We start from the raw sequence: 25,948 nt of genomic DNA, 5'->3' as shown, positions 1-25,948 counted from the left end.
ACTACTGCATAGTTACATATTATGGTAATGATTCTGTACCATGGATCTACTTTTTAAACGAGAAACTCGCAAAGATCTACCAAGTGACAAATAAATAAATAATAAAATGCATATTAATAAACAACAACAAAAAAAAGATTGTTGGGATGTATCTATATATGTGTATATTTTTATATATATTAGTATATTTTTATATTAGCTATTTATATGTAAAGTCTTCACTTATATGTGTATGTGTGCATATATATATATATATATATATATATATATATATATATATATATATATATATATATATATATATATTCAGTAACTTTTATTTTTTTTATTTTACACTTGAGAAAAACGAAATCGATGATCGGTTTTGTGTTGGATTAGCGCCGTGTTTGATTGGTTTTCCTGCCGTGGCTTTGATCACGTGACTGACGATCATGTGATAATCAGCTGTGGTTTGTTTGGCTCATGGAGGCTCGTGTTGTTGAGAGTTTGTAAAACAAACGCTTTCGCTCGGTCCCTGAGGGTTTCTCTGCGGCTGGCGATGCTGGGGACGCGGAGCAGCGAGTGCGGCGCGCTGGAGGTGCGTCTGCTGGCGGAGCGCGTCGCGTGCGGGGCGTTGGAGGACGCCGCGTCGCTGGAGCTCAGCAGAGGCCCGTCAGTGCTGTGCTGCTGTGTGAATACAGCTGGAGAAGTGAAGCTGAGCAGCATCTCTGAGAGTAGAGCAGCTCTCCACACTCTCCAGCACTCCTGCACTGAGTGAGTCTGAGCTGAGCATCCTAGTACACGATCTTCTACAGTTAACAGCAGCTGTTTTTTATATAGTTTTATATAAAATATAGTATTTTATATTTATATATAGTATTTTAGTATTTTATATTTATAAGTATAGTATTTTCCATTGTTTAAGTTATCTGCAGTGTTTTATGTAAAATATATACGTGTGTGTATGTCATATACACTTCCGTTTAAAAGTTTGGGATAGATTTTGAATATAAAAAAAAAAAAACACACCCACAAAAAAGTAGTTTCTTATGCTCAAGGCTGCATTTTTGTAATCAAAAATACAGAAAAAAAAACGTAATCTTGCAAAATGTTATTAAAATATAAAATAATGGTTTCTAGTTAAATATCATTTTAAAATATAATTTATTCCTGTGATGCACAGCTGTATTTTCAGCATCATTCCTCCAGTTTGAAATGTCACATGATCCTTCAGAAATCATTCTAATATGCTGATTTATTATTATTAGAATTGTCAGCAGGTGTGCTGACATATATCTATCTGTATAGTAAATGTTCTGTGTGTGTGTGTGTGTGTGTGTGTGTGTGTGCAGTGTTGTGTGGGAGCGCAGCGGTGCTGATGTGAAGCTGAAGCTGCTGCTGCTGGACTCTGGCTGTGCTCTGTGGCTGTATGAGCTGGATGCTCAGGGTCAGCCGCTGCTTCTGTGTGAGAGATCGTCTGATTCACTGCTGCAGTGTGTTCAGCACAAACACCCCGGTGAGAAAACACATTCATCCTGAAGATAGGGCACGTGTGACACACTCGTATCACACAGACTGTGCTTTGTGTTGAGAAAGACTGGCAGCAAAACATACGAGAAGATGGGCGTGTACTTCTTTAACTTGAGTGCAGTGTTTTTAGACTGACATGTGATGTGTGTGTGTGTGTGTCTCTCTCTCTCTCTCTCTCTGTGTGTGTGTGCAGACGTGCTGGAGCTGCTGTCTCTGAGGCCGCTGTGGTTCGCTGACGGCTGCTGTGTGCTGCTGCTGAACACATGTGTGCTGCTGCAGCTCCGCTGGACGGACGAGACGGAGCAGCTGGAGACCGTGTCCTGCGTTCGGCTCGCTTCACCCCTTCAGACGGAGGACGTCTGCGCCGACTGCCGGCTCTGTCGGGGGACGCTCTTCATGCTGCTCAGGACTGGACTCACATGTATCCTTCAGCACACAACAGTATAACATACAGTACATAGTTAAGAATAAAGAAATATATGATAACATTATTATAAATATATACTGTACATGTAAATATTTTCAAAATATACATGCATGTGTGTGTGTCTTCATATATTCATAATAAATATACACAGAACACACACATTATGTGAACAAAAACTTTAATTTTGGATGCGAATTATTGCAATTAATCGTTTAACACCACTGAAATATATATATATATATATATATATATATATATATATATATATATATATATATATATATATATATATATATATATAAATAAATAATAATAATAATAATAATAATATTATTTTTTTTTTTTCTTCAATTTCTAAAAAAAATTATATGAATAAAAAATATAATATAAAGTCTGCACTTGTATAACATTATAACTTGCATATTATTATTATTATATTGTCTATTGCTCTTAAATAGTGCGAATATTATATTAATATGAATGTAGTACATGCAATTAAGTTTTTTTTTTTTTTTTAAGAAATATCTGTGGTTTTTAAAGCCAGTACAAGAAATGCTTTAATTATAAATGTATAAATAGAGTAATAATTTATTTAGCGTTCCAGTATGAAGAGTTTGGCTGTTAAATGTGTGTAGTGTTCTGCTGCTGGTGTTTCTTTAGCGCTGTGTGTCAGATGTGTTTGACAGCACTGATGGGAAGCTCTTGGCGTCGCTGGACTTCGTCTCGTACTGCAGTGTAGCAGACGTCTCCTTCTGTCTCCTGCAGGTCTCTCAGGATCTCAGTACAGCTGTGAGTGTGACCCGGCAGAACCAGGCCCTCGCCGTCGACCTCAACCACTACTTCAGGTGCACAAGCCTTTCTGGGACACTTACTTCTTTACACTTTTCTGTATTTATTTATTAGTTGTTGTTTTGTTTTGTCCCCCCCCCTCCCCCCACACACACTGTTTTTATTATATAAAACATTGCAATTAATTGCAGCTTTATGACATTGTTTTGTTTTGTGTTGTTAAATAGATGATAGGTAAAAATTGGATAAAAGCGTCTGCTAAATGCATAATTTTAATTTTAATATCATCAAGTGAACTGCAGTAGATCTTCTGTTATTTGTTATATTTTGTGTGTGTGTGAGTGTGTGTGTTTTTCTGTTGTTGTGAAATGTCACAAAGTAAACTGCTATATGTTTTTAAGCATTTATTTTAACATTTTTTAAGCTTTTTTGATGGTTTAGGTATTTTGTTTATGTATTCATTTAAGCATTTAATTACTATTTTTATGATTCTTAAAACCAGCATTTTTTTAAAAAACGGTTTAGTTTTTTTTTTTTTTTTTTTACGTATTCATTTAATACATTTAATAACTTTTTAAGATTTTTAAATACAGCATTTTTTTTAATGCTTAGTTATTTTATGCATGTATTTTAATCACTTAAATCACTTTTTTTTTAATCCAGAATTATTTTAAACATTTAATTATTTTGTTTAGCATTTATTTATGCACTAAAGCATAAATATCTATTTCTTGGGATTTTTTTTTCTTCCCCATCCAGGATGATTAATTATTTTAAATTAACTAACTAACTAACTTTTTTTTTACTATAATTAATTGAAGCATCATGAGTTTGCGTGAAATCATATTGTCATTTATGAAACCGCTTTTGTCCAGATTGTTTTGTTTGGTTATTTCAAGTCATGTTTTGGACTTAAATCCTCACTTTCCTTAGCATCTTTCATGAAACAGACCCCTGATCTAGATCTTATTGGATAACTGTTTTTCTCCAGGAAGTATCCAGATCACCTTCATTGTCGCTCAGCCCCGAATCGGCCTCTTCTCAGACCCACTGAATCATGGGATCAGGACAGTCTCGCGAGCTCCGTCCACAGTCTGTCGGTCCTCGATAAACCTTTCCAAACAGACAGGTACTGTAGAAGACAACAGTTGCATGAAGCTAGATAAGCGTGATTTTCAGAGTAGGTTAACCCATAAAGACCTAGAACATTTTTGGGGCACCCGACACATGGAAAGATTTTTTTTTATTCCGTTTTTAGATGATGCATAAATCTCAACTTCAACAAATGTACCTTTATGATTAGTTTTGTGGTCCAGGGTCACACGTTAATATAAAAAATCTTGTATGTTTGTTTGTTTGCCTGTTTATATTGTATTTGTTATGCTTATATATTTTTGGAATTGTTTTTGCCATGAAAACAGCCTTCGATGGTGACATAGCATTGAATAAAAATCTACCTCTACTCAGTTTTCCGTGGTCGTTGTGATGTGTTCAGGTCGTGGGAGGCGCGTCTGTCTTCTCTGTATGGTCGATCTAAAGCTCCGGAGCGCAGGGGTCATCAGGGGTCACCCTGGTACAGAGATTTCCCTCATGTGGAGTGCCGTCGAGCGGAGGCCACCGCCAAACTCTCGCAGCCCTCCGTGAAGCCAGGGGGCACTGTGACGTGTTTCGACGTGCCGGACGGAGCGACCGCAGCAGGCCTGAACGTCTCGGAGTACTCTGCGCTCGTGACATTCGTCTGTCCCGGAAACACAAACACGGTTCTGGCGTACTGGGATCTGGAGGGTGAAAGCGTGACGTATCACCGCGCAGACGCCCCAGCCGCCCCTGTCCAGAGATCAGCCGAGGAGCACCTGTGTCTGCTACTGAAGCGTGAGTCTGACCTCTGACCTCACGAGACCAAGTATCCACCTATCATTTGTTGTGGTTCAGATGCACTGGATAGAAGGGTGACCAGTGATTTCTTTAGTCTAGGTTATAATTTAGCCCAAAATCCAAGAAAATTAAGCCTGTGTTTAGAACTGTGTACCCCCAAAAGTCTCATTAAACTGACTTTAAAACAAAACTTGTTTCAAGCATTCATAAAAAATATTTTTTATATTTAAGCATTTATTTACTAATTAAGCATTTTGAATCACATTTTTTTAAACACACATTTACTTATGGAAATAAGCATTTGCCTGAATGTTTAAGCATTTATTTATGTATGTATTTATTCGACAGTCTATTTAGGCTTTCTATTTATTTAAACATTTAGGCATTTATTTAAGCATTTACTTTATTATTTGTGCATTACTTAGTCATGATTTATTTATTGAAGTATTATTTTCTTATCTGTAATGTATTTAAACAAGAATTTCTGTATTTGTGTATTTAAGCAGTTATTTATTTAAACTTTAAATGCATATAATTTATTTGAACTTTTAAGCATTCTTTTAAATATTTAAAAGTTTATTCCAATTGACAATATTGTTATTGCTGCTTTTTAAAATAATAATAATAATTATAATAATTTGTACTGTAAGTCTACATTTAGATATAAATTGTATTACTAATAATAATAATAATAATATATACAATAGTATATAATTTTTTATACAAAATAAATCCCATTATAGTAAAAATTACTAATATGTCTTTTATATATAGATTTCTTTTTCTTTCTTTTTTTTGCTTTCAATTGATATGGTGAAAGGTAATTAACTATTTAGGCTTTCTAAATATTTCTTTAGTCATGATTTATTTATTGAAGTATTTTTCCCCCAGAAATTATTTAAACAGGCATTTATGTATTTAAGCAGTTATTTATTTAAACTTAAAAAAAAAAACTTTTAAGCATTCTTTTAAATATTTAAATGTTACATTTAAATTTACAATATTGTTATTGCTGCTTTTTTAAATAATAATAATAATAATAATTTGTCCTTCAAATCTAGATTATATATAAATTGTATTAATAATATTATTTTTTTTGTTATAAAAAATTACAAATAAATCCCATAATAATAAAAATTATTCATATATAGATATAGACTTTTTTCCTTGCTTACAATTGATATGGTGAAAGGTAACCTGGTTGTTTATTAGATTTAAAAATGAGATTCGAGTCTGTGGTTAAAAAGCATTGTGGCGGTGTTATGGTACAGTGATTGTAATACAGTGGTGCATTGAGCATTTATCCTATTAATGAATGAGGGTGTTTATCTCCAGTACACATCAAATAACACTGATGCGTGATCCAGACACATTGTAATGTATTTTGTTGTGTGTATACAATGGATTGGTCTTTATAATGTAATGTAATGTGTGTGTTTTAGCCTCGGGTCTGTCCGTGGTGTTGTTCTGCGTGACGCAGGATGAGCTGTTGAACCGGCTGATGATTTTTGGCACAGCTGGGACGGTGGACTCGCTCTGCCATCTGAACGCCTGGGGACGCTGCTCAATACCCATACATGCCCTACAGGTACATGCACACTATATAAGGCATCACGGCACTCAGAGACATTTATTGTGGTGTTTTATGGTTGAAAAGTAAAGCTTTGGCTGCATTGTGTCTGAGATGAGATGTTTCTGCTCGGGTGTGATTTCAGGCCGGCCTGAAGAACCACCAGCTGGATACGGTTGATTTCTTTCTGAAGAGTAAGGAGAACATCTTCAGCCCCGCGTCTGGGTTTGTTCTGCCCGATCAGACGCCGGCCGTCTCGACCCAGAGCCATCTGAGGAGTAAGACGCTTTAATGAGATCCTCTGATCCCTAACCACCTTCTCCAGCCGCGGCTCAATTAAATGATCTTAAGAAGTCTGCTCTCTGATCTTCTGGGTCATTAAAGGGCAGAAGAAACGGTGTAAATGTGAGGCTGGAGAGTCGTTAATGTGCCTCTATTTTAGCCCATGACCTCATTGGTTGAGTGTCATTAATCGCATCCAATCGAGTTACAATGAAATATAAATAAACAAATTATAAATATTAAAAAAAAAAAAAAAAAAAATATATATATATATATATATATATATATATATATATATATATATATATATATATATATATATATATATTCAAATTTTATATTTTACATACAGTATATATATACTTAAAATTACATAAATATTAATGTAATTATCAAAAATTTTGATTTTTTTGATTAATTATATTAATATATTTTTTTATTAATTATATACATTTTTTAAGAAGTTTTTTTTAAGATAAAATTTAAGATTATTTTTTCACAATATTACAGTTTTTCTGCATATATATATATATATATTTTTTTTTTTATCTTTAAAAAAAACCTTCTAAAAAAATTAATCTTAAATTTAAAATGAATGTTTTTTATGTAAATAAATTGTAAAATGTAATTTATTTCTGAGAAATCATTACTCCAGTCTTCAGTGTCACATGATCTTCAGAAATCATTCTAATATGATGATATACTGCTCAAGAAACATTTATTTAAAATAAACAAATACTTTTGTTCATCACGGATACATTAAATTGATCAAAAGTGACAGTAAAAATCATCATGTGACCCTGAAAACTGGAGAAATGATGCTGAAAATTCAGCTGCGCATCACAGGAATAAATTACATATTGTAATGTATTCACACAGAAAACAGCTGTTTTAAATTGTAATAATATTTCACAATTTTACTGTATTTGTGATTAAATAAATGCAGCCTTGTTGCGCAGAAGAGACTTCTTTCAGAAGCATGTAACAGGTTGTATTGATGGCAGTCTGTTGTGTGTTTCAGATGTGCAGGCTCTGTGTCCGGCTCTGGATCTGCTGCGATCTGCTATACATGACACACACACTGAAGCTCAGAGCCAGCAGTTCTGTGATCAGCTGCTGAGCATCACGCTCACCTTCCTCAACACACAAACCAAAGTGCTCCTCACCAGCTCACACGGTAAAACACACACACACACACACTGCTTTCAATGTCTTCTAGGGCTGCTCTCAACTAAAGATTTTTCTGGTCGACTAGTAGTCCTTCATTTGAAGCATTAGTCATCTAATCACACGTTTTTTTTTTTTATAAACTATTTAAATCATTCTACATAGCCTACATAGCCTAAAAAGCACTCAGGGAAGTCAGGGAGAAACAGTAAGGAGACTGCATTAATATTCAAATAACTTGCACTTTCTTTGTTTCCGGTATGAGAGATGAGCTCGACTCGTCATCTCCACAGTTGTGATGCATCTTGTTTCATACGGATTACATAATCTGAGAATATTTGTTTTCCATTTGAATTGGTTCATTTGAAAGTGGACATTTCTCGACTCTCTGTAGATATATTTGTAATGTCTGAAGGCAGAGAGTTACAGGCTCAAGTTCACGGAGACCGAGACGGCAGAAAGCATGTCCGGTTTGGTTTCTTTATTTTATAAAAGCACGTTTTGTTGTTATTGTGAGTGCACACAAATAAACCTGGAGTCTTTTACAGATTTGATGGATGAATTACTGTGAGGGAGTATTTTAAATGAGCGCACCAGCGCCTCCATCTGTCTGCAGCGAGCTACTGCGTGCAGACTTTACCTGTGCAATTATTGTTATTTAATTTTTTTTCTGTGACTTATAAAATTTTGGTTCTGGTTGACTAACGGTTAGTGGACTGTTTGGTGATGTCGGGTCTCACGTTTGGTCCTGTTGCTGTAGAGCTGGACGTGAACCTGCAGGAGTGTGTGCAGATTTTAGACGGCTACATCTCAGACCTGCGGCAATACATGAAGAAGTTCCCCTGGCCGGATGTGTGTGTGAGTCCGGACGCTCCGGTGTCCACCGCCGACACAGACCAGGAGTGGCAGGCGCTGTCTGATGAGGTCAGTCACCAGCAGTGCATCATGGTCCAGAACTCCTGCATCCTGACACACAGATGTGTTTGTGTTTGACTCATTTCATTTCCCCAAAACACTGATAATACTGACAGACCTCAGCGTGGATCTTTCTTTCTTTCTTTCTTTCTTTCTTTCTTTCTTTCTTTTTTCTCTTTTCTTTTTCTTTCTTTCTTTCTCTTGGTCTTTCTCTTTTTTCTCTTTTTCTTTTTCTCTCTCTTTTTCTTTCTATCTTTCTTTTTCTTTCTTTCTTTCTTTCTTTCTCTTGGTCTTTCTCTTTTTTCTCTTTTTCTCTTTCTCTCTCTTTTTCTTTCTATCTTTCTTTTTCTTTCTTTCTTTCTTTCTTTCTTTCTCTTGGTCTTTCTCTTTTTTCTCTTTCTTTTTCTCTCTCTTTTTCTTTCTATCTTTCTTTTTCTTTCTTTTTTTCTCTCTTTTTCTTTTTTTTCTCTCTCTTTTTCTTTCTTTCTGTCTTTCTCTTTCTTTTCTCTTTTTCTTTCTTTCTCTTTCTTTCTTTTCTTTCCCTTTCTCTCTTTCTTACTTTTTTCTTTCTCTTTCTTTCTTTGTCTAGAAATCAGAAAAAAATACATTTTTTAGGAACACAGTTTTTTTCTTTATAAAAAAAAACAAAAACAATATAATGCCAATAATTTTCCCCAAAACACTGAAAATACAGATAGATCTCAGTATGACTTAAGATATGTGTTTTTCTGTTCTTTCTTTTTTTTTTGCCAGCAGAATCATGAAGTAGACCTTAAGCAGATAAACGAGTGAATCACACACTGCTTTAAAACAGATCTCTGTTGGACATGATTCAAGTTAAACGCACAAAAGCCGGCACACAAACATTTATTAACATTGAATCTTAACAAGTTTAGGTGCAATCTGCTATCTCCAACTCTCTTATTATCTGTGTGTGTGTGTGTGTGTGTGTGCGCACATGTGATGGATGTGTGTTGGTTAGTGTGCATCATTTAAAGCAGTGCATTAATATAAAACAGTGATTAAACCGACTTGGAACTACTTGTGCGTTAAACAGTTTTACTGCATACCTGCCAGCCAATCAGAATCCAGCGATCAGACAGACCATGGAATAAATAATAACATACAGTATATAATAAAATCAATATATACGCAGTCAAATTATGCATGTATAAACAGTTATGAATGCATAAGCACATAGCAGATTTGTTGTGTGTGTGTGTGTGTTTCAGGAAGTTGTTCAGCGGGCTATCTTGAGCAGACGCATCCCACACGCACAGGCTTTCCTGCGCAGACGCGGCTGTGTTGAATACAGTCTGGAGGACATCAGGAGGACGGGTCTGAGACGCACCTTCACCTGTCTCACTCTCAGAGACCTGCAGCAGGCCAAAACACTGCTGACTCACATGGTACACCCTCCAGATCAACACGCACAATATATTCAGCTTGCTTCTTTAGAAGAGTCTTCTGCTCATCAAGGCTTCTGTACAATAATAAAACACTGTCTCTGTTTTTAGGGCTTCAATGTGAAGGAGCAGCTCCACAGCATCTGCGTTTTCACCGCCGATCGGGATCTAAGGGCCTTCATGGTGAAAAGAAACCCTTAAAGAGACAGATATGTTGTGTTTTGAGGAGTGATTGCTCCCTGTGGTTGAATATGTGAATCTGTGTAGTCCTACATCTGCTGTGCTGGTGTTTGCAGGTGGAGGAGCTGCAGAAGCAGAGTTTCCTCTCGTCTGAAGAGCTGCAGCAGGTGGAGTTTATTCACACCATTAATAACTTGTGCTCCACACCTGCCACGAGATGCTCCAGCCGTCTGGACACCAGCAGGCAAGCCTTTCTCTCTGATTTTCCTCTTCAGATGTTGTTTCTCATCTTTTCGTCGGCAACATTTTCCAGCAACTAAATCTCGTTTTGAAAAACTATGACCAAAATCTACTGACATTTTCATCAACGAATAAACATGAGACAAAAATGCATCTTACTATTCACGTGAACACAGTCGATTATGTCTTCAGTATTTAATACTGTAAAGCTTTTCTGACACGATCTGTGTTGTTAAAAGCAGTATATAAATAAAGATGATCTGACTTAAACGTAAACTTAAACGTGAAGAGAATATGGGACATGTATTAATGCATTGCATCCATGCATTCGGTTTTAAAGGGACAGCGGCCTAATTTAGTTGCTATTGTCCGAGTCACTGATGTTAATCAAGCAACAAAAGACAGAAAATCCCTGACTGCTCTTGACTCAATCACTTTAGTAGCCCTAATAAATCAAAGCTATGCAGTGAGTTTGTAAATGGCAGGTGATCGTGTTTCCAGGGTTGTTCAGATGAGCCGGTCTGATCCCGAGAGCAGGCGTCTGCTGCAGGATATCACGCAGGAGCCGGACTCGTCCTCCTGCAGCTCTCTACTGGATCCTGTGCGTCTGGACTGGGTCAGATACTGGGACAGAGACACGCAGAGCTCCATCCTTCTGTCCCGACTGCAGCCGTCCGGTCAGTTCATCACCGCTCCACGCTTCAGTGATCACACAAACAGTGTCGGGGTATAAAGCAATAACCGCTGTGAAGCTGTGGTTAACAGTGAATTTAGAACCGCGTCGTAACATCGCATCTTAACTGTTATAAATTCACTGCAAACTACAGCTTCACAGGGGTTATTGCTTTCATAAAGCTGTTATTCCATATACGTAGTAAGGTTTCACAAAATAAAACGGAGCAAATAAAGTGTAGTGATATTAATAAAAACAGTATTCTTCCACCAAACAGTGTCGCTCCTCAGAAACAGCTGAGGTTCTAATACAGTGGTTGCCGAGCAACACACAGAAGTAAACAAAGGTGTGTGTTACTTTGTAGCTAATCTACAACAGCTTTGAACACGGCTCAGCCAATCAGAATCAAGGAGCGGAACTCTCGGCTGTATAATGTTACGTTTAAAAGTAATGCATTACAGTAATGTGTTACTCCCTAAAAAGTAACTAGTTGCATTGCTTACAGTGTTTGAGGACACGTCATTTCATTTATAAAATAAATGTAACCGTGAACCGTTAGTTATTGAGAAAATGTGTAATTGAATTAATAACGAAAATTGTAACGATTTAAACCGCAAATACACGTATAGATTTATTTGATTTCTTTCAGAAATTTCAGTGACTTCAATGTTTCAGGAGTTTAAGAAGACACATGCTCATTCAATAACTGTTTTGTTTGTTTATGTATATGCTTTATATTTTAAAAATATAGCTAAAAATATTAAATATATTTAAAAATATTCCAAGGCATTGTAAGATGTCGGTGTGTCTGTCATAGCTACGCAAAGATTTTAATTTAAAAACAGTATCATAGCCATTAAACTACTTTATGGTATGATATTAAACCTGTATTTAACCTCAGAACGGTCTCGAAGTGTGAAGAAGTGCTAAAATCTTGTGGTGGCTGTGCTTTAATATTACAATTTTAATAACTTAATGCAAGTTATGAAGGATTTTAGTAATCAGTGTTGAGTACTATGGTAAACCGCATGATTTAAATGTTTCAAAATGATTAATTTTTGAAAACATCCATTAGAAATGTAGAAATGTAATCAGTTGAAATAGTTACACTGCGGATTACGTTTTAAACAGGGTAACGTGTAATCTGTAACCTATTTCATGTCCAAAGTTACCTTCTCAACACTGATTACTTCTTATGGAAAGTAATGACTTTTTCAGGTTAAAATAAATTTCTGAAACACAGAACTCTTTTATTTATTAAGTTTTTTATTAATTTCTCAAAAGATGTCATAAATCATCTCAAACTCAAAAGCAAGAAATAATAAAGAAATATTTTTTTTTCACGGAGGACTTAAAAAAAGTAAGGCAGGTTATAAAATTAATTTACATTTTGAAAAAATGAAAGACAATTTTAAAATTAATTACTAATTTGATTCGTTTTAATTTAATTATTATTAGTATGAATTACTTAATTTTATTTAATTACATTTTTTTATCAAGCTTATTATATTCAAATAGGATCACAAACCTGTCAATAACGTATCCAGGTTTCATTTTACCTCAAAATAAAAAGAAAGAAATAATAAATAAAATTTTGCATAAAGCGAATTAAGCTTTTTTTATAAGCTTAATTTCTTTATGTAAAATGTAAATTATTATTTCTTGGTTTTTATTTTAAGGTGATATTTATATGTATGTAAAATAAATGTACATAATATGTAAATATATGTATGTATTTGGATCAAAGCGTCTGCTAAATGACTATATATGTATAAAATATAGTCGGTTTGAAGGAAGAGATGTTAAGGATGTGTTTGTTGTGTTGTAGCTCAGGGTTCGTGGGATGCCTCTGTTCTCTGGTCGTATCTCACCTCTCTTCACGATGGTGTCCGAGCCTCGGCGTGGGTTCACAGCTCGACCGCGGCTGACGCCCCCTGCTGGCCTGCGCTCACACCACACATCATCAACCACCACAGCCGCTGCGGACGCTACCTGCGGGATCAGATCCTGGACCTGCTCGCCCGGTCAGAGCCGCTCACATTCACACCAGATACAGACCACAAGACCAGTCATAAGGGTTAATTTAGTGAAATAGAGATCCATTCAACGCCTGAATAAATCGTCTCTCCATTGATAATGTGTGGTTTGTTAGGAGGACAATATTTGTCTGAGATCTGGAATCTGAGAGAGCAAAAAAATCTAAACATTGAGAAAATCACCTTTTAAAGTTGTTCAAATGAAGCTCTTAGCAAAACATATAAGTTTTGATATATTTACAGTAGGAAATTTACAAAATATCTTCATGAGATGTGAGTTTTACTTAATATCCTAATGATTTTTGTCATAAAAGAAAAATGGATAATTTTGACCTATATAAAGGATTTTTGGCTATTGCTACAAAAATATACCCCAGTACCTATAGACTGCTTTTGTGCTCCAGGGTCACGTTTGACTAGGGCTGAGATGATAAATCAATGCAGAATCGATTTGTGATTTCTTCTGAATGCATTGTGATTTCAATCTGATTCTGAGCTTAGCTTTTAACAGTAGATGGCGCTCTACTCTAGTTTTTATCCGCACACTCAAATGCTCATGAAGAAGTGCGCTTGTGTAATTTCACCAAGGCTCAGAATGCTTGTAATTTGCTTCAACCTTTTCAAATTTTATGAACGGTTATTTAAGGATCAAGTGTATGTAAGGATTTGGAAACGAGCAGAGTACGGCCGTATCTAAAGCATGCAGCGCCATCTGCTGTTCAAAACTAAGCTCAGAATCGATTCAAGAAAGAGTCGCGACACATTTTCACTATATTTGACCTGAAAGCACTGATGTTAGTCTGTTTGTGTTCAGTCAGGGCCTGTTTGTGCAGTCCGAGTTGGAGGACTTCCAGCAGTTGCTCTGGCGACTGGGTCAAGCCGGAGGAGTGATGCATCATGGGAAGGATCCTCCTGTGCCACAGGAGCAGGAGTTTCACCAGCGCTTCGTCCTGCACTGTCTGGAGAACAGCCTGCATTACCTGCTCTACTGTTACCTGGAGCACTACAGGTGAGAGAAGCAGGGCTGGGATATCCAGAATCATCACCGTCAATCTCCAATCTTCTTTTGTTTCAAGCTTAAAGCCAGATTACTGCTCAGGAGTGAAGGTTTGTTGAAACCAGTCAAAATAAAGATAAAATAAATTAAAAATCAAATGTATTTCATAGTTTATGCACGTTCTAATGAGTGGCATTGCTTAAATCAAGAAACCGTTTTTTGTTGCTTGAGAATAATAATAATAATAATAATTTTAATAATATCACTTTGTTGAAATGCAAATGTCATAGTAACTTGTGTTAGGATGCAGATTTCTGTTCATTATCAAAATCAGTAACATCTGTAAACATTGTAGCAATTGTCATTTTTATTAACTTCTATGTGTGTGTGTATATACAAATTTTTTTATTTATTTGTTTTAGCTCTACTTTTGATATCTTTTTATAAAAATAAAAAAAACAATTTATATGTTAGTATTTATTGCATTTTCTATGATGCTATGAAATATAACATTTATTTTGTACATTGTTTTATATTAATGTAATAAAAAAAAAATCAGTATTTTAAATTGATATTATTAATTCATTTTTATCTCTTTCATTTATTTTATATTTTATGTCATGCATTTATTTTGATTTTACTTATTTCTGTTTATTTTTCCCCTTTATTATTATTTTTTTAATTCTGTTATTATTAATTTTCTGAAGATTTTTCCCGAAATACAGTGTGCATAATTATTTGTTTAATTTTCTTTTTTTATTAGTTTTTATTTAATACATTTTTGTTTAATTTCATTTTATTTTTATAATTTAATTATTTTGTAATTCATATTATTATTAGTCATTCATTTTAGGAAGCTCCTTTCCATTTAATTATTATTATTATTATTCTGATTATTATTTAAATGAAGCTGTTTTCCAGAGATGAATAGATGTATTTCAGCAGGGCGTTCGGGCCTCGTCTCATTCATCTCATGTCGTTCAGGTTAACTCCCGGGAACTGCCCGCTCCTGACCGACAGGAACCTGTTGGAGAGTTTCCCCTGGTTTGAGATGATGCTGAAATTACAGAAAATCACCAGAGACCTGACAGGTGAGCGTGTTCTTATGTGATTCTGTTGTAGATGACTGTGAAGCGAGGCTGTAGTGTGTGTTGTGCAGGAGTTGATCGGTGCGGTGCGGTGTGTGTGTGGTGTTTCAGAGCCGGAGCGGGTGTTCGGGGCCAGTCTGACAGCGGCGCAGGTTCTGCTCCCCGGGAGTCAAGCCAGCATCAGCAGCATGTTACTGGAGGGTCACAGTCTGCTCGCCCTCTCCACCATCATGTTCAGACCGGGCGGCATCGACCAGGTCCTCCTGATTCTGTCCTTTAGTGTTCGACCATTCATCCAAAAGAAATCGAAACATGAATTTTCCTATGTTTTTTTTTTTTTTTTATCCTGTTAAAGCGTATCTACTTGCGTATCGTTGCTCTTTTGTTGATTTTTACTACTTCCATTGTCCTCATTTGTACGTCGCTTCTGCTAAACGTCTGTAATTGTATTAATGGACCCTTTTCACAAGTTTGTGATGACACGTTTGACAGTCATCAGCGTCGTAAATCCTCAAGCTTTTCATATTTGTTACAACTATTTGTTGCGCTATATCCTCTTTGCATCAAATTTCACTAACACTAGTTAAGGCTAATGCGAGGGTGTTTCTAATGCAGCGTCTATGGGAGGGGACGGTAAATCATCGTTTTCTCTTTTGATATCAGTCGCTCTCTGTTTTTTCCCTTTTGTCATGTTATTTGAGCTAATGGGGATGGACAGAATATATTTGTGGTACTCTCCCATTCATTGCTCTTTAAGTTAACCCAACTATGACGACTTCCACTGCTGAGGAACCTGGAAATTTAAGTGTAGCCAGCTTTTGTTTACAGTAGCAGGTTGGCATCGCAACGTTTGGATTTGATCAGCAGTGTTCTGTTTACATTTATAACACCGAGAGTTCCGCTTCTCGACTCTGATTGGTTGAGCCACGTTCAAAGCTGTTGTAGATTAGCTACAAAGTAACATACACCTTTGTTTACGTCTGTGTGTTGCTCGGCAACCGCTGTATTAGAACCACCACTGTTTCTGAGGAACTACATTGTTTGGTGGAAGAATACTGTTTTTATTAATATCATTACACTTTATTTAGTCTGTTTTATTTTGTGAAACTTTAACCGTTTTATAATAGCAATAAGCCCCATGAAGCCGTAGTTTACAGGGAATTTATAACAGCTAAGGGCTGATGTTACGACATTATTTTCTACTTTTTAAAATATTTAAAATGTGTTTTGTTTGTAAGAGATGCTGGTTATTATCTACTATTCTTTTTTTTTTTTTTTTTTTTAGAAAATACAAATAAAAGGAATCCATTCTTTCATTAATTTTTTTGTATAAATCACATATTAAAAGTCTGGTATATTTACAGTGCAAACCTTACAAGGACAAAACATTTTTTTAAATAAAATTCTCATAATGGAGATAAAGTGTTTGATTGATTGGGGTTTTGATTTTAGGTCACATCACCCATGAAGATAGCATTGGTCTTATTCTTAATCCGAGAGTGTCTTCTCATCTCCGTGTGATGTTGTGTGTGTTGTTGGCAGGCCGTGCGCGAGGGCGAGCGCGGTCAGGATCCGCTGAGCAGAGTCGACCCCCAGCTGCTGAGAATGGCCCTCGGTGCGTATCCCAAACTCAGAACGGCCCTGTTCCCTCAGAGCGGCCCGCGCTGCGATGTGTCCCTCTACCACCTCCTGCAGGTACTGCTGCACCCCTCACAGCTTTTGACACGTTGTTTCAGATAAAATACGGTACTGCAGGTATTGCAAGCCTGTGAACGGTGATTTGCAAGCGAAAACAACAGTTTAAACAAACACACACACACACTTACAGTAGAAAAACAAAAAATAAACAAATGTATAAAAACATGAAAATGTATACACTAATAAATAGTATATAGGGCTAAAAAGAAGTTGCGCATTATATTTTTTTTATAATAATTTATCATTTAATTTCGTTAAATTACACACACACACACACACACACACACACGTGTGTGTATATATATATAATGTGCAAATTAATTTTCAAGAATTGACCTTTATTTAGTTGTTGAGCCTTGAAAGTGAATTCTTTGCAGAAGTATTTCATCATAATTGCATCTTTCTGTTGTTAAAGTGCTCAGAAACAGTATTTGTTTAATAAACCGAATCGAGTCGCAAGCTGCTCTGAAGCATTTCTGCTGAGCCTGAAGTTAATGTTGATGAGTGTGAATGATCAGACACAGTGTTCTAATGGACACTGAGAGTGAGAGTGAGTCCATCTGTGTGTGTGTGTGTGTGTGTGTGTGTGTGTGTGTGTGTGTTTACCGCCTGCAGCGTGTGTAATTCATTCTCGGCTCATTACTTTCAGCAACAGCACACTCCATCCTCAAAATAATCTTCAGCAGATTTTAGCAGGTATTTTTTGGAAACAGATCCATGTCTTCCACTCAAATCAGCTTCAGTGTTTCTCAGATCGCTTGCATTTTATATATATATATATATATATATATATATATATATATATATATATATATAATTAACATTTAATATAGTGGAATTTTGTATTTTTTAAATTAACATTCAGTAAATTAACCAAATACGTATAGAATTAATATATAGGGGTATATGTAAAGAATTGTATATAATTAATTAAATATATAAGTATTAAACAGTTTTTTTAAAAGGCTAATTATTTATAAATTTCATATATGAATAGACACTATAATAAATTTACTGGAAATTCATTCATTTTCATTAATTCTTGTAATTAATTTCCTTAAAATAATGAAATATTTATTGAATTAATATCTAAAATTGTGTGAGCAATTCTATACAATTAAATAAATATTTAAGCATTGATGCATTTCTAGAAAATGTTAATAATTCATACAATATATAGATGCACATTTTACAATTAATTTTTGAAATGAGATTCCAGTAAAATAACCAGACATTTATTGAAATATATAAAAAATATCTGTCAATTAATTCAATAAAATTAATATGAGTATTAGTATTAAAAAAATATAATTTTATTAAGTGTGCATATGCAAAATATTCAATAAAAATCATAAATAAAATAGATAGATATAAAATTAATTGATATTTAAGTATCAATACGATTTTAGAAAATGTTAATGATTTCTAGAAAGTATAGAAACAAAGTGTAAATTATTTTAATTTTAAATGTGTGTGTGTGTTTATGTGCATGTACGCTTCATCTCACTTAATAATTTTTTCTTTTCACTTGGATTTCGATGGTCTCAAACCTAGAGATTTGATGGTTTATTGAACATAGTCAGACAAGCGTGCAGAAGCACGTGAATCTGAAGCAGCAGATTGATGCTGTGAGATGGTGAGGAGATGACAGCAGGAGTTTAATGCATTGTGTGCTTTTCCATCGGCAGGCTTTGCATCCTCTGGATCCCTCCAGACTGTTCGGATGGCAGTCGGCCAACGCCACGGGCGGCAGCGGTAGGAGCTCCACACGTTACTGTGAGGACACTGTGAGATGCTCCTGTTTTACTGACTGAGGTGTGTGTTCCTGATGTTTTCCAGAAGCGTCCAGCGAGCTGCCGCACTTCTCCAGCTCTCAGCTCGTCAGTAAGTTCGCCGTCGTTGAGAATCTGGACTTCCTGTATTACCTGAGTCACGGCCGGCCGGCGTTCGCTTTCGGGGTTTTCCTCACGCAGCAGCTGATCGACTGCAGCAACGTGAAGCTTCAGTGAGTCCAGCTCTCAGAGACACAGCTGACCGCTCAGACCACACACGATGCTCTCCTCAGAGTCACGCTTTCACTGTAAACTAGCATCCAAAACATCCCAACTATACAGTTATATATATATAACATTTAATGTAATGTGTAATTATACAGTTATATTCAGAAAACTTATTGAGAATATTTAAAATTCAAAAGTTAAGGATATGTAAATGACGCAGAATATGTCAAATATTTTTTCTATAAATACTAATTTTGAAAAAAAAATAGTGCAAAATATTGTGAAAATTAATTGTCTCTGAAGATTTTTCCCCAAATAAACTAAACATTTTAACAATTAATGCATATAAAATATGCATGTAAAATAAATATAAATACATGTTATATAAATTGTATAGTAATTAATGCATATAAAAAATAAAATATTCATGTAAAATAAATATAAATAAATGTTGTAGAAATTGTATATTAAATTATATTTTTATTTATATAATATGTGTTTATACACACATATATTTATAATCAATGTATATTTTTTTCTAATGTGTTAATAAATTATTTTAGCAAATTAACTACAAAACATGTTTTATTTATAGAATTTAAATGGGATTAAATATAGAATTAAATATTTTTTATTAATGCACAAATAATTTAAATAATAATGATAATACTAATGTAACAATTTCTAATATGTTACATAAAATTTATATAAATATTAAAATGTGAAGAAAATAAATACAGCGAGAGAGTGCATCTGTGCACACTAATTATCATCACAAATTAGCAAAAACAAACATGTATAATGCAGTGTATTTGTGTGTGTTATCAGGGTGTCTCTGGCTGCGGATCAGGCGTACTCACTGGCCCTGTTGAACTTCAGCAGTGCGTGTGTGTCGGCGGCGTGTGTGTGTTTCTGCGAGCTGCTGGGTGTGTGTAGCCTGAAGCTGAGGGTGGATCTCTGTGTGCTGAACCTCATCCTCAGACTCTGGACTCAGACGTGCACAGAGGAGGAGCACAGAGACGTCGCTTCACTGCGGCAGACGCTCGGTACCTGACGCACTGCATCTCGTCTCGTCTCTGTTAGAGAGCGCTCGCTCACTTCTCTCTCTGTTCCAGTGGAAAAGGCCGGGAAGCTGGTCAGCGGTGAGAAGCCAAGCGCTCAGGAGCTGCTGGTTCATCTGGAGACGGCCGTCAGAGACGCTCTGGAGAAGAAAGGCATCTGTCGGTCAGTGTGCTGCACACAAACATGTTGAGGAATTGATTTTTGTTATTTTATTAATATGGAATTTAAAGGGTTAGTTCACCCAAAAATGAAAATTCGCTTATGTTTTACTCACCCTGAAAGCATCCTAGGTGTGTTTGATTTCTTTCTCTTCTTCGCATACGTCCAAAGACATCCATCCGAGAAAACAGAATTTATAACATTTGCAAATATGGATATTTTAATTTACAAAAACGCATGGATTCACTACAGGAGGTCTTTATTCACCCCCCGGAGCCGTGTGAGGGACGTTTTATGACAGATGCGCTTTATTTGATGTCTTTTGGACTGTTGAACAAAAACACACTTTCTTTTTTTATTGCCATTCTGTCCCTAATTCCACACAAGGAAATTATTTATTTTTGATTTAACTTATTTTTATGTCATTTATTTTCTGGAATTTCTTTTAATGAATCTAAACAAAATAACAAATTTTATTAATAAAAAATAAAGTGACATTTAAATGAATTTTCTTCAGGCCAAAATCATTGTTGAAAATGCAAAAGCATTTAAATTTGTTGCATATATTATTATATATTGACTTTTTTTTAGTTTTAGTAATTTTATCATGTTGTTTTGTCATTTTTAGAATTTTTTTTCATATATTTATACTTGGTGTTAATGTATTTTTATGTCAGCTTTAGTACTTCAACTTCAACTCATTTTAATTAATTTAGTTGACAAGGCAGCATTTCTATTTTTGTGTGTTCTTCTGTGTTTGTATCAGATCGTCGTTCGAGGCCGCGCAGGAGTGGGCACTTCCTGTCCAGTTCTGTCATCTGCACGCTCTTCCTCTAAGCCCCGCCTTCCCACAGGACTGCGCTCGTGACGGACAGTGGCTCAACTTCCTGTTGTTTGTACAGCTGCACAATTATCCGCTACAACAGGTTTGTCCACTACACCTGTATTTATATGTGTATATATATATACGTGCATATATCATTATATTGATTTTATAAACAGTGTGATTTAAAATAACTACCTTTTTTTTTTTTTACATCACATTCACAACTCCCAATCCTTCTGCTGGTTGGTGCAGGTCAGATCTCTGGCAGCTGGTTTCAGTCCGGCTCTGCAGTCGCACATCTCTCTGGCTTTCCAAGATCTTCTCCCGACCGGCTCCCATCAGGCTCTGGAGGATCCAGGGAGCGTCACTCATGCTCTCCCCCGAGACGAGAGCCCCGAACCCCCCAGAGAGCTGTTCCAGGTGCTGCTGGAGAGCCAGGAGAAGCCCAGTCCCTGGAGGTTCCTGCTGTCTGAAGCGGTCCGTCAGCGCAGTCCTGCTCTGTCCGTGCTGGCGGCCTGCCATCAGGTCTGAGCTCCACCGATCCCATGCTCTCAGTGTTGGGAAACAACTAGTTACTTAGTGTGTGTGTGTGTGTGTGTGTGGTTTGATTGACAGGCCGCCGAGCTGCTGCAGTGTCTCTGCGTGTGGATCCTGGCGTCTGTCGGCGATGATGTCACTCAGGAAGCCACCGCCCACATCCAGGAGAGCCCCGCCCATCACGTGTGGAACCTCCACGATCTCTCCGTCCTGTGGAAGACGCTGCTGTGCAGGAGCAAGATCAGGCCTCTGATTCGTGGATTCCAGCTGTTCCAGAGGGTAAGAGGCTCTCTGATTGGACAGATCTACTGGTCTGGAACTGAAATGCAGAGCACGAGGAGTTTCTTTGCCATGCACAACAATTTTAGCATCTATTATATTTTTCATCTATACACTTTATTGGCAACAATATATTATTATATTTTATGTAAAATTATCATATTATTTGTTTGCAGGCGTCCATGTTTCTTTCACAAAATATATTGTTCAGTGCCTTTTAAGTGTTATTTATATATTATTATAGTATTTATTTATTTAGAAAAGTTAATTTTAATTACAGATTTTAATTTAGTTTACATTTTAGTAATCTTATGTCCTTTGAGTACCTTTTCTGTAATATATTTTGTTTGGCTTTGTTTTCGTTTTATGTATGTACGTGTGTGTGTGTGTGTGTGTATAAATATATATATATATATATATATATATATATATATATATAGGTAATTGACTTTTTTCCATGTTACTTTTTTACATAAATATGTATTTTAGTATTATATAATATAGAATTTATATATATTACGTTTTAGTAATGTATTGTTTCTGTAATTTATTTTATTCTTTTCTATTTAGCTTAGTTTTTTTATTTATAAACCTTATATTTATATAATTTTTTTAAATTCAATTTTCACTTAAGTTTTTAAGATAAATAAATTGGCAGGTGTTCATGTTACTTTTTTACAGAAATATGTTGTTCAGTGTTATTTTAATATTATGAACATTTAGTGTTAATAGTATTTTTTTTATTAATTATACTTTTTGTTAAACTTATTTCAGTCAATATGTTTTGTAGAAACAATGCTACATTTTATATTTCCGGATTCTTTGAAGAAAGTTCAAAAGAACAGCATTTATTTGAAATAGAATCTTTTGTAACATTATAAAGGTTTGTTACTTTTGATCAATTGAAGTATTAATTTCCTCAAAACAGAGAAGGTTTTGAAAGGAAGTGTGTCAGATGTGATTTCCCGCTTGTCTCTGGCAGGAGTCTCCGCTGATCTCCATGCTGCACATGTACGAGTTCTGCTCCGACTACAAAGACTATCAGCGAGCCAAAGACAAACTGCTGGACTTCCAGAAGTGTTTGCTCAATGTAAGTCTCTCGGCTGTCACTCAGGCTCCGTCTGCTGGTCCCTGCTGACCCCGTGTGTGTGTGTGTGTGTGTGCAGTTGCGCAGCAGCAGTGTGGTGTTGAGCTCAGACGTGCTGCCGGTTCAGTGGGTGGAGTCTCAGGCTTCGGTTCTGCTGCTGACGCTCCTGAAGCAGAGCAGGACTCAGTACGAGCTGCGCCGGCTGCTTCAGCTGCTCGTGGACATGGAGCGCCTGCTCAAATCCAACGGTCAGACCCTCACCTCCTGCTCTACAACACATTCAGCACTGGGGAACAAGACGTTTGGAAGAATTAGGACTTTTTTGAAAGAAAAAGTTGTGTTTGAACAAAAAAAAAAAAAAAAAATTATTACAATTTAAATTACGTACCTCGGTTTTGACGTCAGGGTTCAGTTTGTTTTCGGTACAGCAGGGAGAAAGACTAGTGGTTTACTGAAAAAGTTGCTCTTAAAACGAAAATACTTAATAATTAACTTTCAATTTTAATAAAAAAATCACAGTATTACCGTTTTTACTGTATAAATGCAAAGTTTTTAAATTAAACCGAAAATGTAAAAAATAAATTACAACTAAAACAGAAAATATAAAAAAATATTAAAACTAATAATAATTAAAAATAATTTAAAACTGAAAAAATAAAAAAATAAATTAAAATGAAAACCGAAAATATTAAAACAATTTAGATATATAAAATTAAAAGGAAAACAGAAAATATAAAAAAATTAAAAACCAAAAGTAAAATATTACATTGAAATGAAAACAGAAAATATATATTTAAAAAATCCAAAAATAAAACAAATAAAATAATTAATTAAAATGAAAACAGAAAAAAAATAAATTAAATTAAACCAAAATTATATTAAAAAGGAAATATTAAAAAATCCAAAAATAAAACAAATAAAATATTAAATTAAAATGAAAACAGAATTTTTTTTAATTAAATAAAAACCAAAATTATATTAAAAAGGAAATATAAAAAAATTACAAAATAAATATTAAATTAAAATGGAAATATATAAAAAACTAAAATATTAAATGAAAATGAAAACGGCAAATATATAAAAAAAAAATTTAAACCAAAAATATAAAAAAAGGAAATATTTAATCAAACGAAAACAGGAAATATAAAAAATATATATAACATTTAAATGACAACAAGAAATATAAAAAAAATAAAATATTAAAAATGAAAACAGAAAATATTAAAAAAACAAAAATATTAAATGAAAGTCAAAACAAGAAATGTTAAAAAACAAAAATATTAAATGAAAATGAAAACAGGAAAGGTTACAAAATGAAAACTGAAACTATAACAATATGAAAAGAATGTATTTTCAATCTAAAATGCGATAACGTTTCGGAGTATCTAGATGCAGTCTCGGTGAGCAGCAGAGACCATCATCAGATCACAGTGATGATCCAGACGTTCCTCTGTGTGCAGGTCCTGACTTCAGGAAGCTCAGTCAGCTGAGTCAGGTGCTGTCAGACACTCCTGTGCCTCTGTCTGCGTGTCTGCTGGAGCAGTACTCCAGCGCAGGTCTGCAGGACGAGTGCAGGACCATCATGCAGCAGCTGCAGGACCTCGGCCTCTTCACACAGGCCAGGAGCGTCGCACAGCTGGCCGAGCTGCCCCTCGACTGCCTGATCATTAATGAGGTCAGCCACCAACATCATACTCCTACAAACTACTTTTCCCATAAATCTGTGCAAGAACAAATAAAATACACAGATAAAACATCAGTCAGTTTGCTTCTCATTTGGATGCATCTGCGTTAAAAAAACCTTCCTGTGAAATATCATCAAAAAGATCATTTTGTGACTATAATCACTTACAAAGCACATTACGTCACATCACAATTTGGCTTGGTGCGATTTATCACGTTTTAATATTGCCATGTGGTTTTCTGCCAAAATATAAGCTCAAATGTTTCACGTTTAAAAAAAATTGAGACGTAATTTAGATATTGTCTTTTCACAGTTGTACTATTAAAATTATTCTTCCCTTTTTGAGTAAGATTTAGATTTTTTATATTTTTAATAGTTAAATGCTACTTTGCAAAATTCGTTTTTTCTTTGCATAATTTATTTTTTTATTTTATTTTATTTGTAATAATATTTCCTAATAATATTATTTTTTTACATTAATAATGTTATTATGCTTGATTTTTTTTTTCTTCAATATTAGAATTTAGTTTTACAGCAAATTATAGCAATGGCAATATTGCTTTATTTTAATAATAATAATAATAATAATAAGAAGAATATGAGTAAGATTTTCTTTCTTTATTATAATAACTTTTTTTTACAGTGAAATATTACAATGGTAACATTTTGTTTGTTTTTTAGTACTAGTAGTATTTATTTATTTTTGTCGTCAAATTATATTATTCTGTATAGTAAGTAATATAGCAATAATTGTAGTAAATGTATTATAATTTATATTAATATTATTAATATTATTTTTTTATATTTTTAATAATATTATTTATATTTTTTATATTTATATTAAATGTCTTATCATTTATATTAATACTATTATATTTTTCTTTTCTTTTATTAGTTATTTTTTTGCAGTAGCAGTGATATGAAGACATGAATTTATTTAGTTAGTGGTCATATTGAGAGATAATCACAGGTTTGTGGTGTAATGGTGGATCTCTGAATTTTTTAGATGAGCTCCAGAAGCACAGGTTGTCATTTAGGGGGCGTTATAAGCTGCTTCAGCAGTGTTAATGGAGGAGCCTCCTCTCTGTTTGTGTGCGCAGCTGCTGCGAGATCTGTGCGCTCACCAGCAGAAGAGACAGTGGGAGAGACAGGAGACACGGCTGGCCTTCTGGAGAAGATGTCACGAGCAGCTGGAGACGGACCGCGTCCAGCCCGAAGCTGCCTCTCAGTTCTTCCTGTCTCAGGCTGAGGTCAGGCTCTCTCTTCTGTTGCTCAGACGCTCATATGATGCTTGCTTCACCTGTGATATGAAGCTGTGCATCCACACTACACTTACCATGATCCTCTGTGACAATACACAGATCATATTGTCAATCGTATGCTTTATTTGCATTATTTTGTTGCATCGGCACTAAAAAGCTTCTTGTGTTTGTGTGAAATATGAAATTATTCTAAAATCATG

At 35.0% G+C, this 25,948-nt stretch overlaps 1 protein-coding gene across 1 annotated transcript in view; it reads left to right on the top strand.

Annotated features, from left to right (window-relative positions):
• Window positions 1-428: 428 nt before the first annotated feature.
• spg11 (SPG11 vesicle trafficking associated, spatacsin) overlaps window positions 429-25,948 on the top strand; it is a 38,519-nt gene continuing 12,999 nt past the window's right edge. The window contains exons 1-30 of the mRNA XM_026202055.1: window positions 429-753; window positions 1,332-1,495; window positions 1,703-1,930; window positions 2,610-2,781; window positions 3,717-3,854; window positions 4,221-4,597; window positions 6,043-6,188; window positions 6,316-6,448; window positions 7,474-7,629; window positions 8,380-8,543; window positions 9,767-9,943; window positions 10,052-10,123; window positions 10,237-10,364; window positions 10,862-11,037; window positions 12,862-13,057; window positions 13,884-14,078; window positions 15,051-15,157; window positions 15,266-15,411; window positions 16,697-16,849; window positions 18,541-18,607; window positions 18,692-18,857; window positions 19,681-19,898; window positions 19,968-20,076; window positions 20,840-20,999; window positions 21,152-21,424; window positions 21,515-21,715; window positions 22,698-22,805; window positions 22,882-23,050; window positions 24,263-24,477; window positions 25,587-25,736. Coding sequence (XP_026057840.1) covers window positions 539-753; window positions 1,332-1,495; window positions 1,703-1,930; window positions 2,610-2,781; window positions 3,717-3,854; window positions 4,221-4,597; window positions 6,043-6,188; window positions 6,316-6,448; window positions 7,474-7,629; window positions 8,380-8,543; window positions 9,767-9,943; window positions 10,052-10,123; window positions 10,237-10,364; window positions 10,862-11,037; window positions 12,862-13,057; window positions 13,884-14,078; window positions 15,051-15,157; window positions 15,266-15,411; window positions 16,697-16,849; window positions 18,541-18,607; window positions 18,692-18,857; window positions 19,681-19,898; window positions 19,968-20,076; window positions 20,840-20,999; window positions 21,152-21,424; window positions 21,515-21,715; window positions 22,698-22,805; window positions 22,882-23,050; window positions 24,263-24,477; window positions 25,587-25,736 — 5,079 coding nt within the window. The 5' untranslated portion in view covers window positions 429-538. The remainder of the gene's footprint in view (window positions 754-1,331; window positions 1,496-1,702; window positions 1,931-2,609; window positions 2,782-3,716; window positions 3,855-4,220; window positions 4,598-6,042; window positions 6,189-6,315; window positions 6,449-7,473; window positions 7,630-8,379; window positions 8,544-9,766; window positions 9,944-10,051; window positions 10,124-10,236; window positions 10,365-10,861; window positions 11,038-12,861; window positions 13,058-13,883; window positions 14,079-15,050; window positions 15,158-15,265; window positions 15,412-16,696; window positions 16,850-18,540; window positions 18,608-18,691; window positions 18,858-19,680; window positions 19,899-19,967; window positions 20,077-20,839; window positions 21,000-21,151; window positions 21,425-21,514; window positions 21,716-22,697; window positions 22,806-22,881; window positions 23,051-24,262; window positions 24,478-25,586; window positions 25,737-25,948) is intronic.

This window comes from Carassius auratus, chromosome 25 (assembly GCF_003368295.1).
Source record: "Carassius auratus strain Wakin chromosome 25, ASM336829v1, whole genome shotgun sequence".
In the NCBI taxonomy this organism is placed as follows: Eukaryota; Metazoa; Chordata; class Actinopteri; order Cypriniformes; family Cyprinidae; genus Carassius; species Carassius auratus.
Note: the sequence above shows the minus strand (reverse complement) of the source record. Positions and strands in the feature narration are given on the sequence as shown.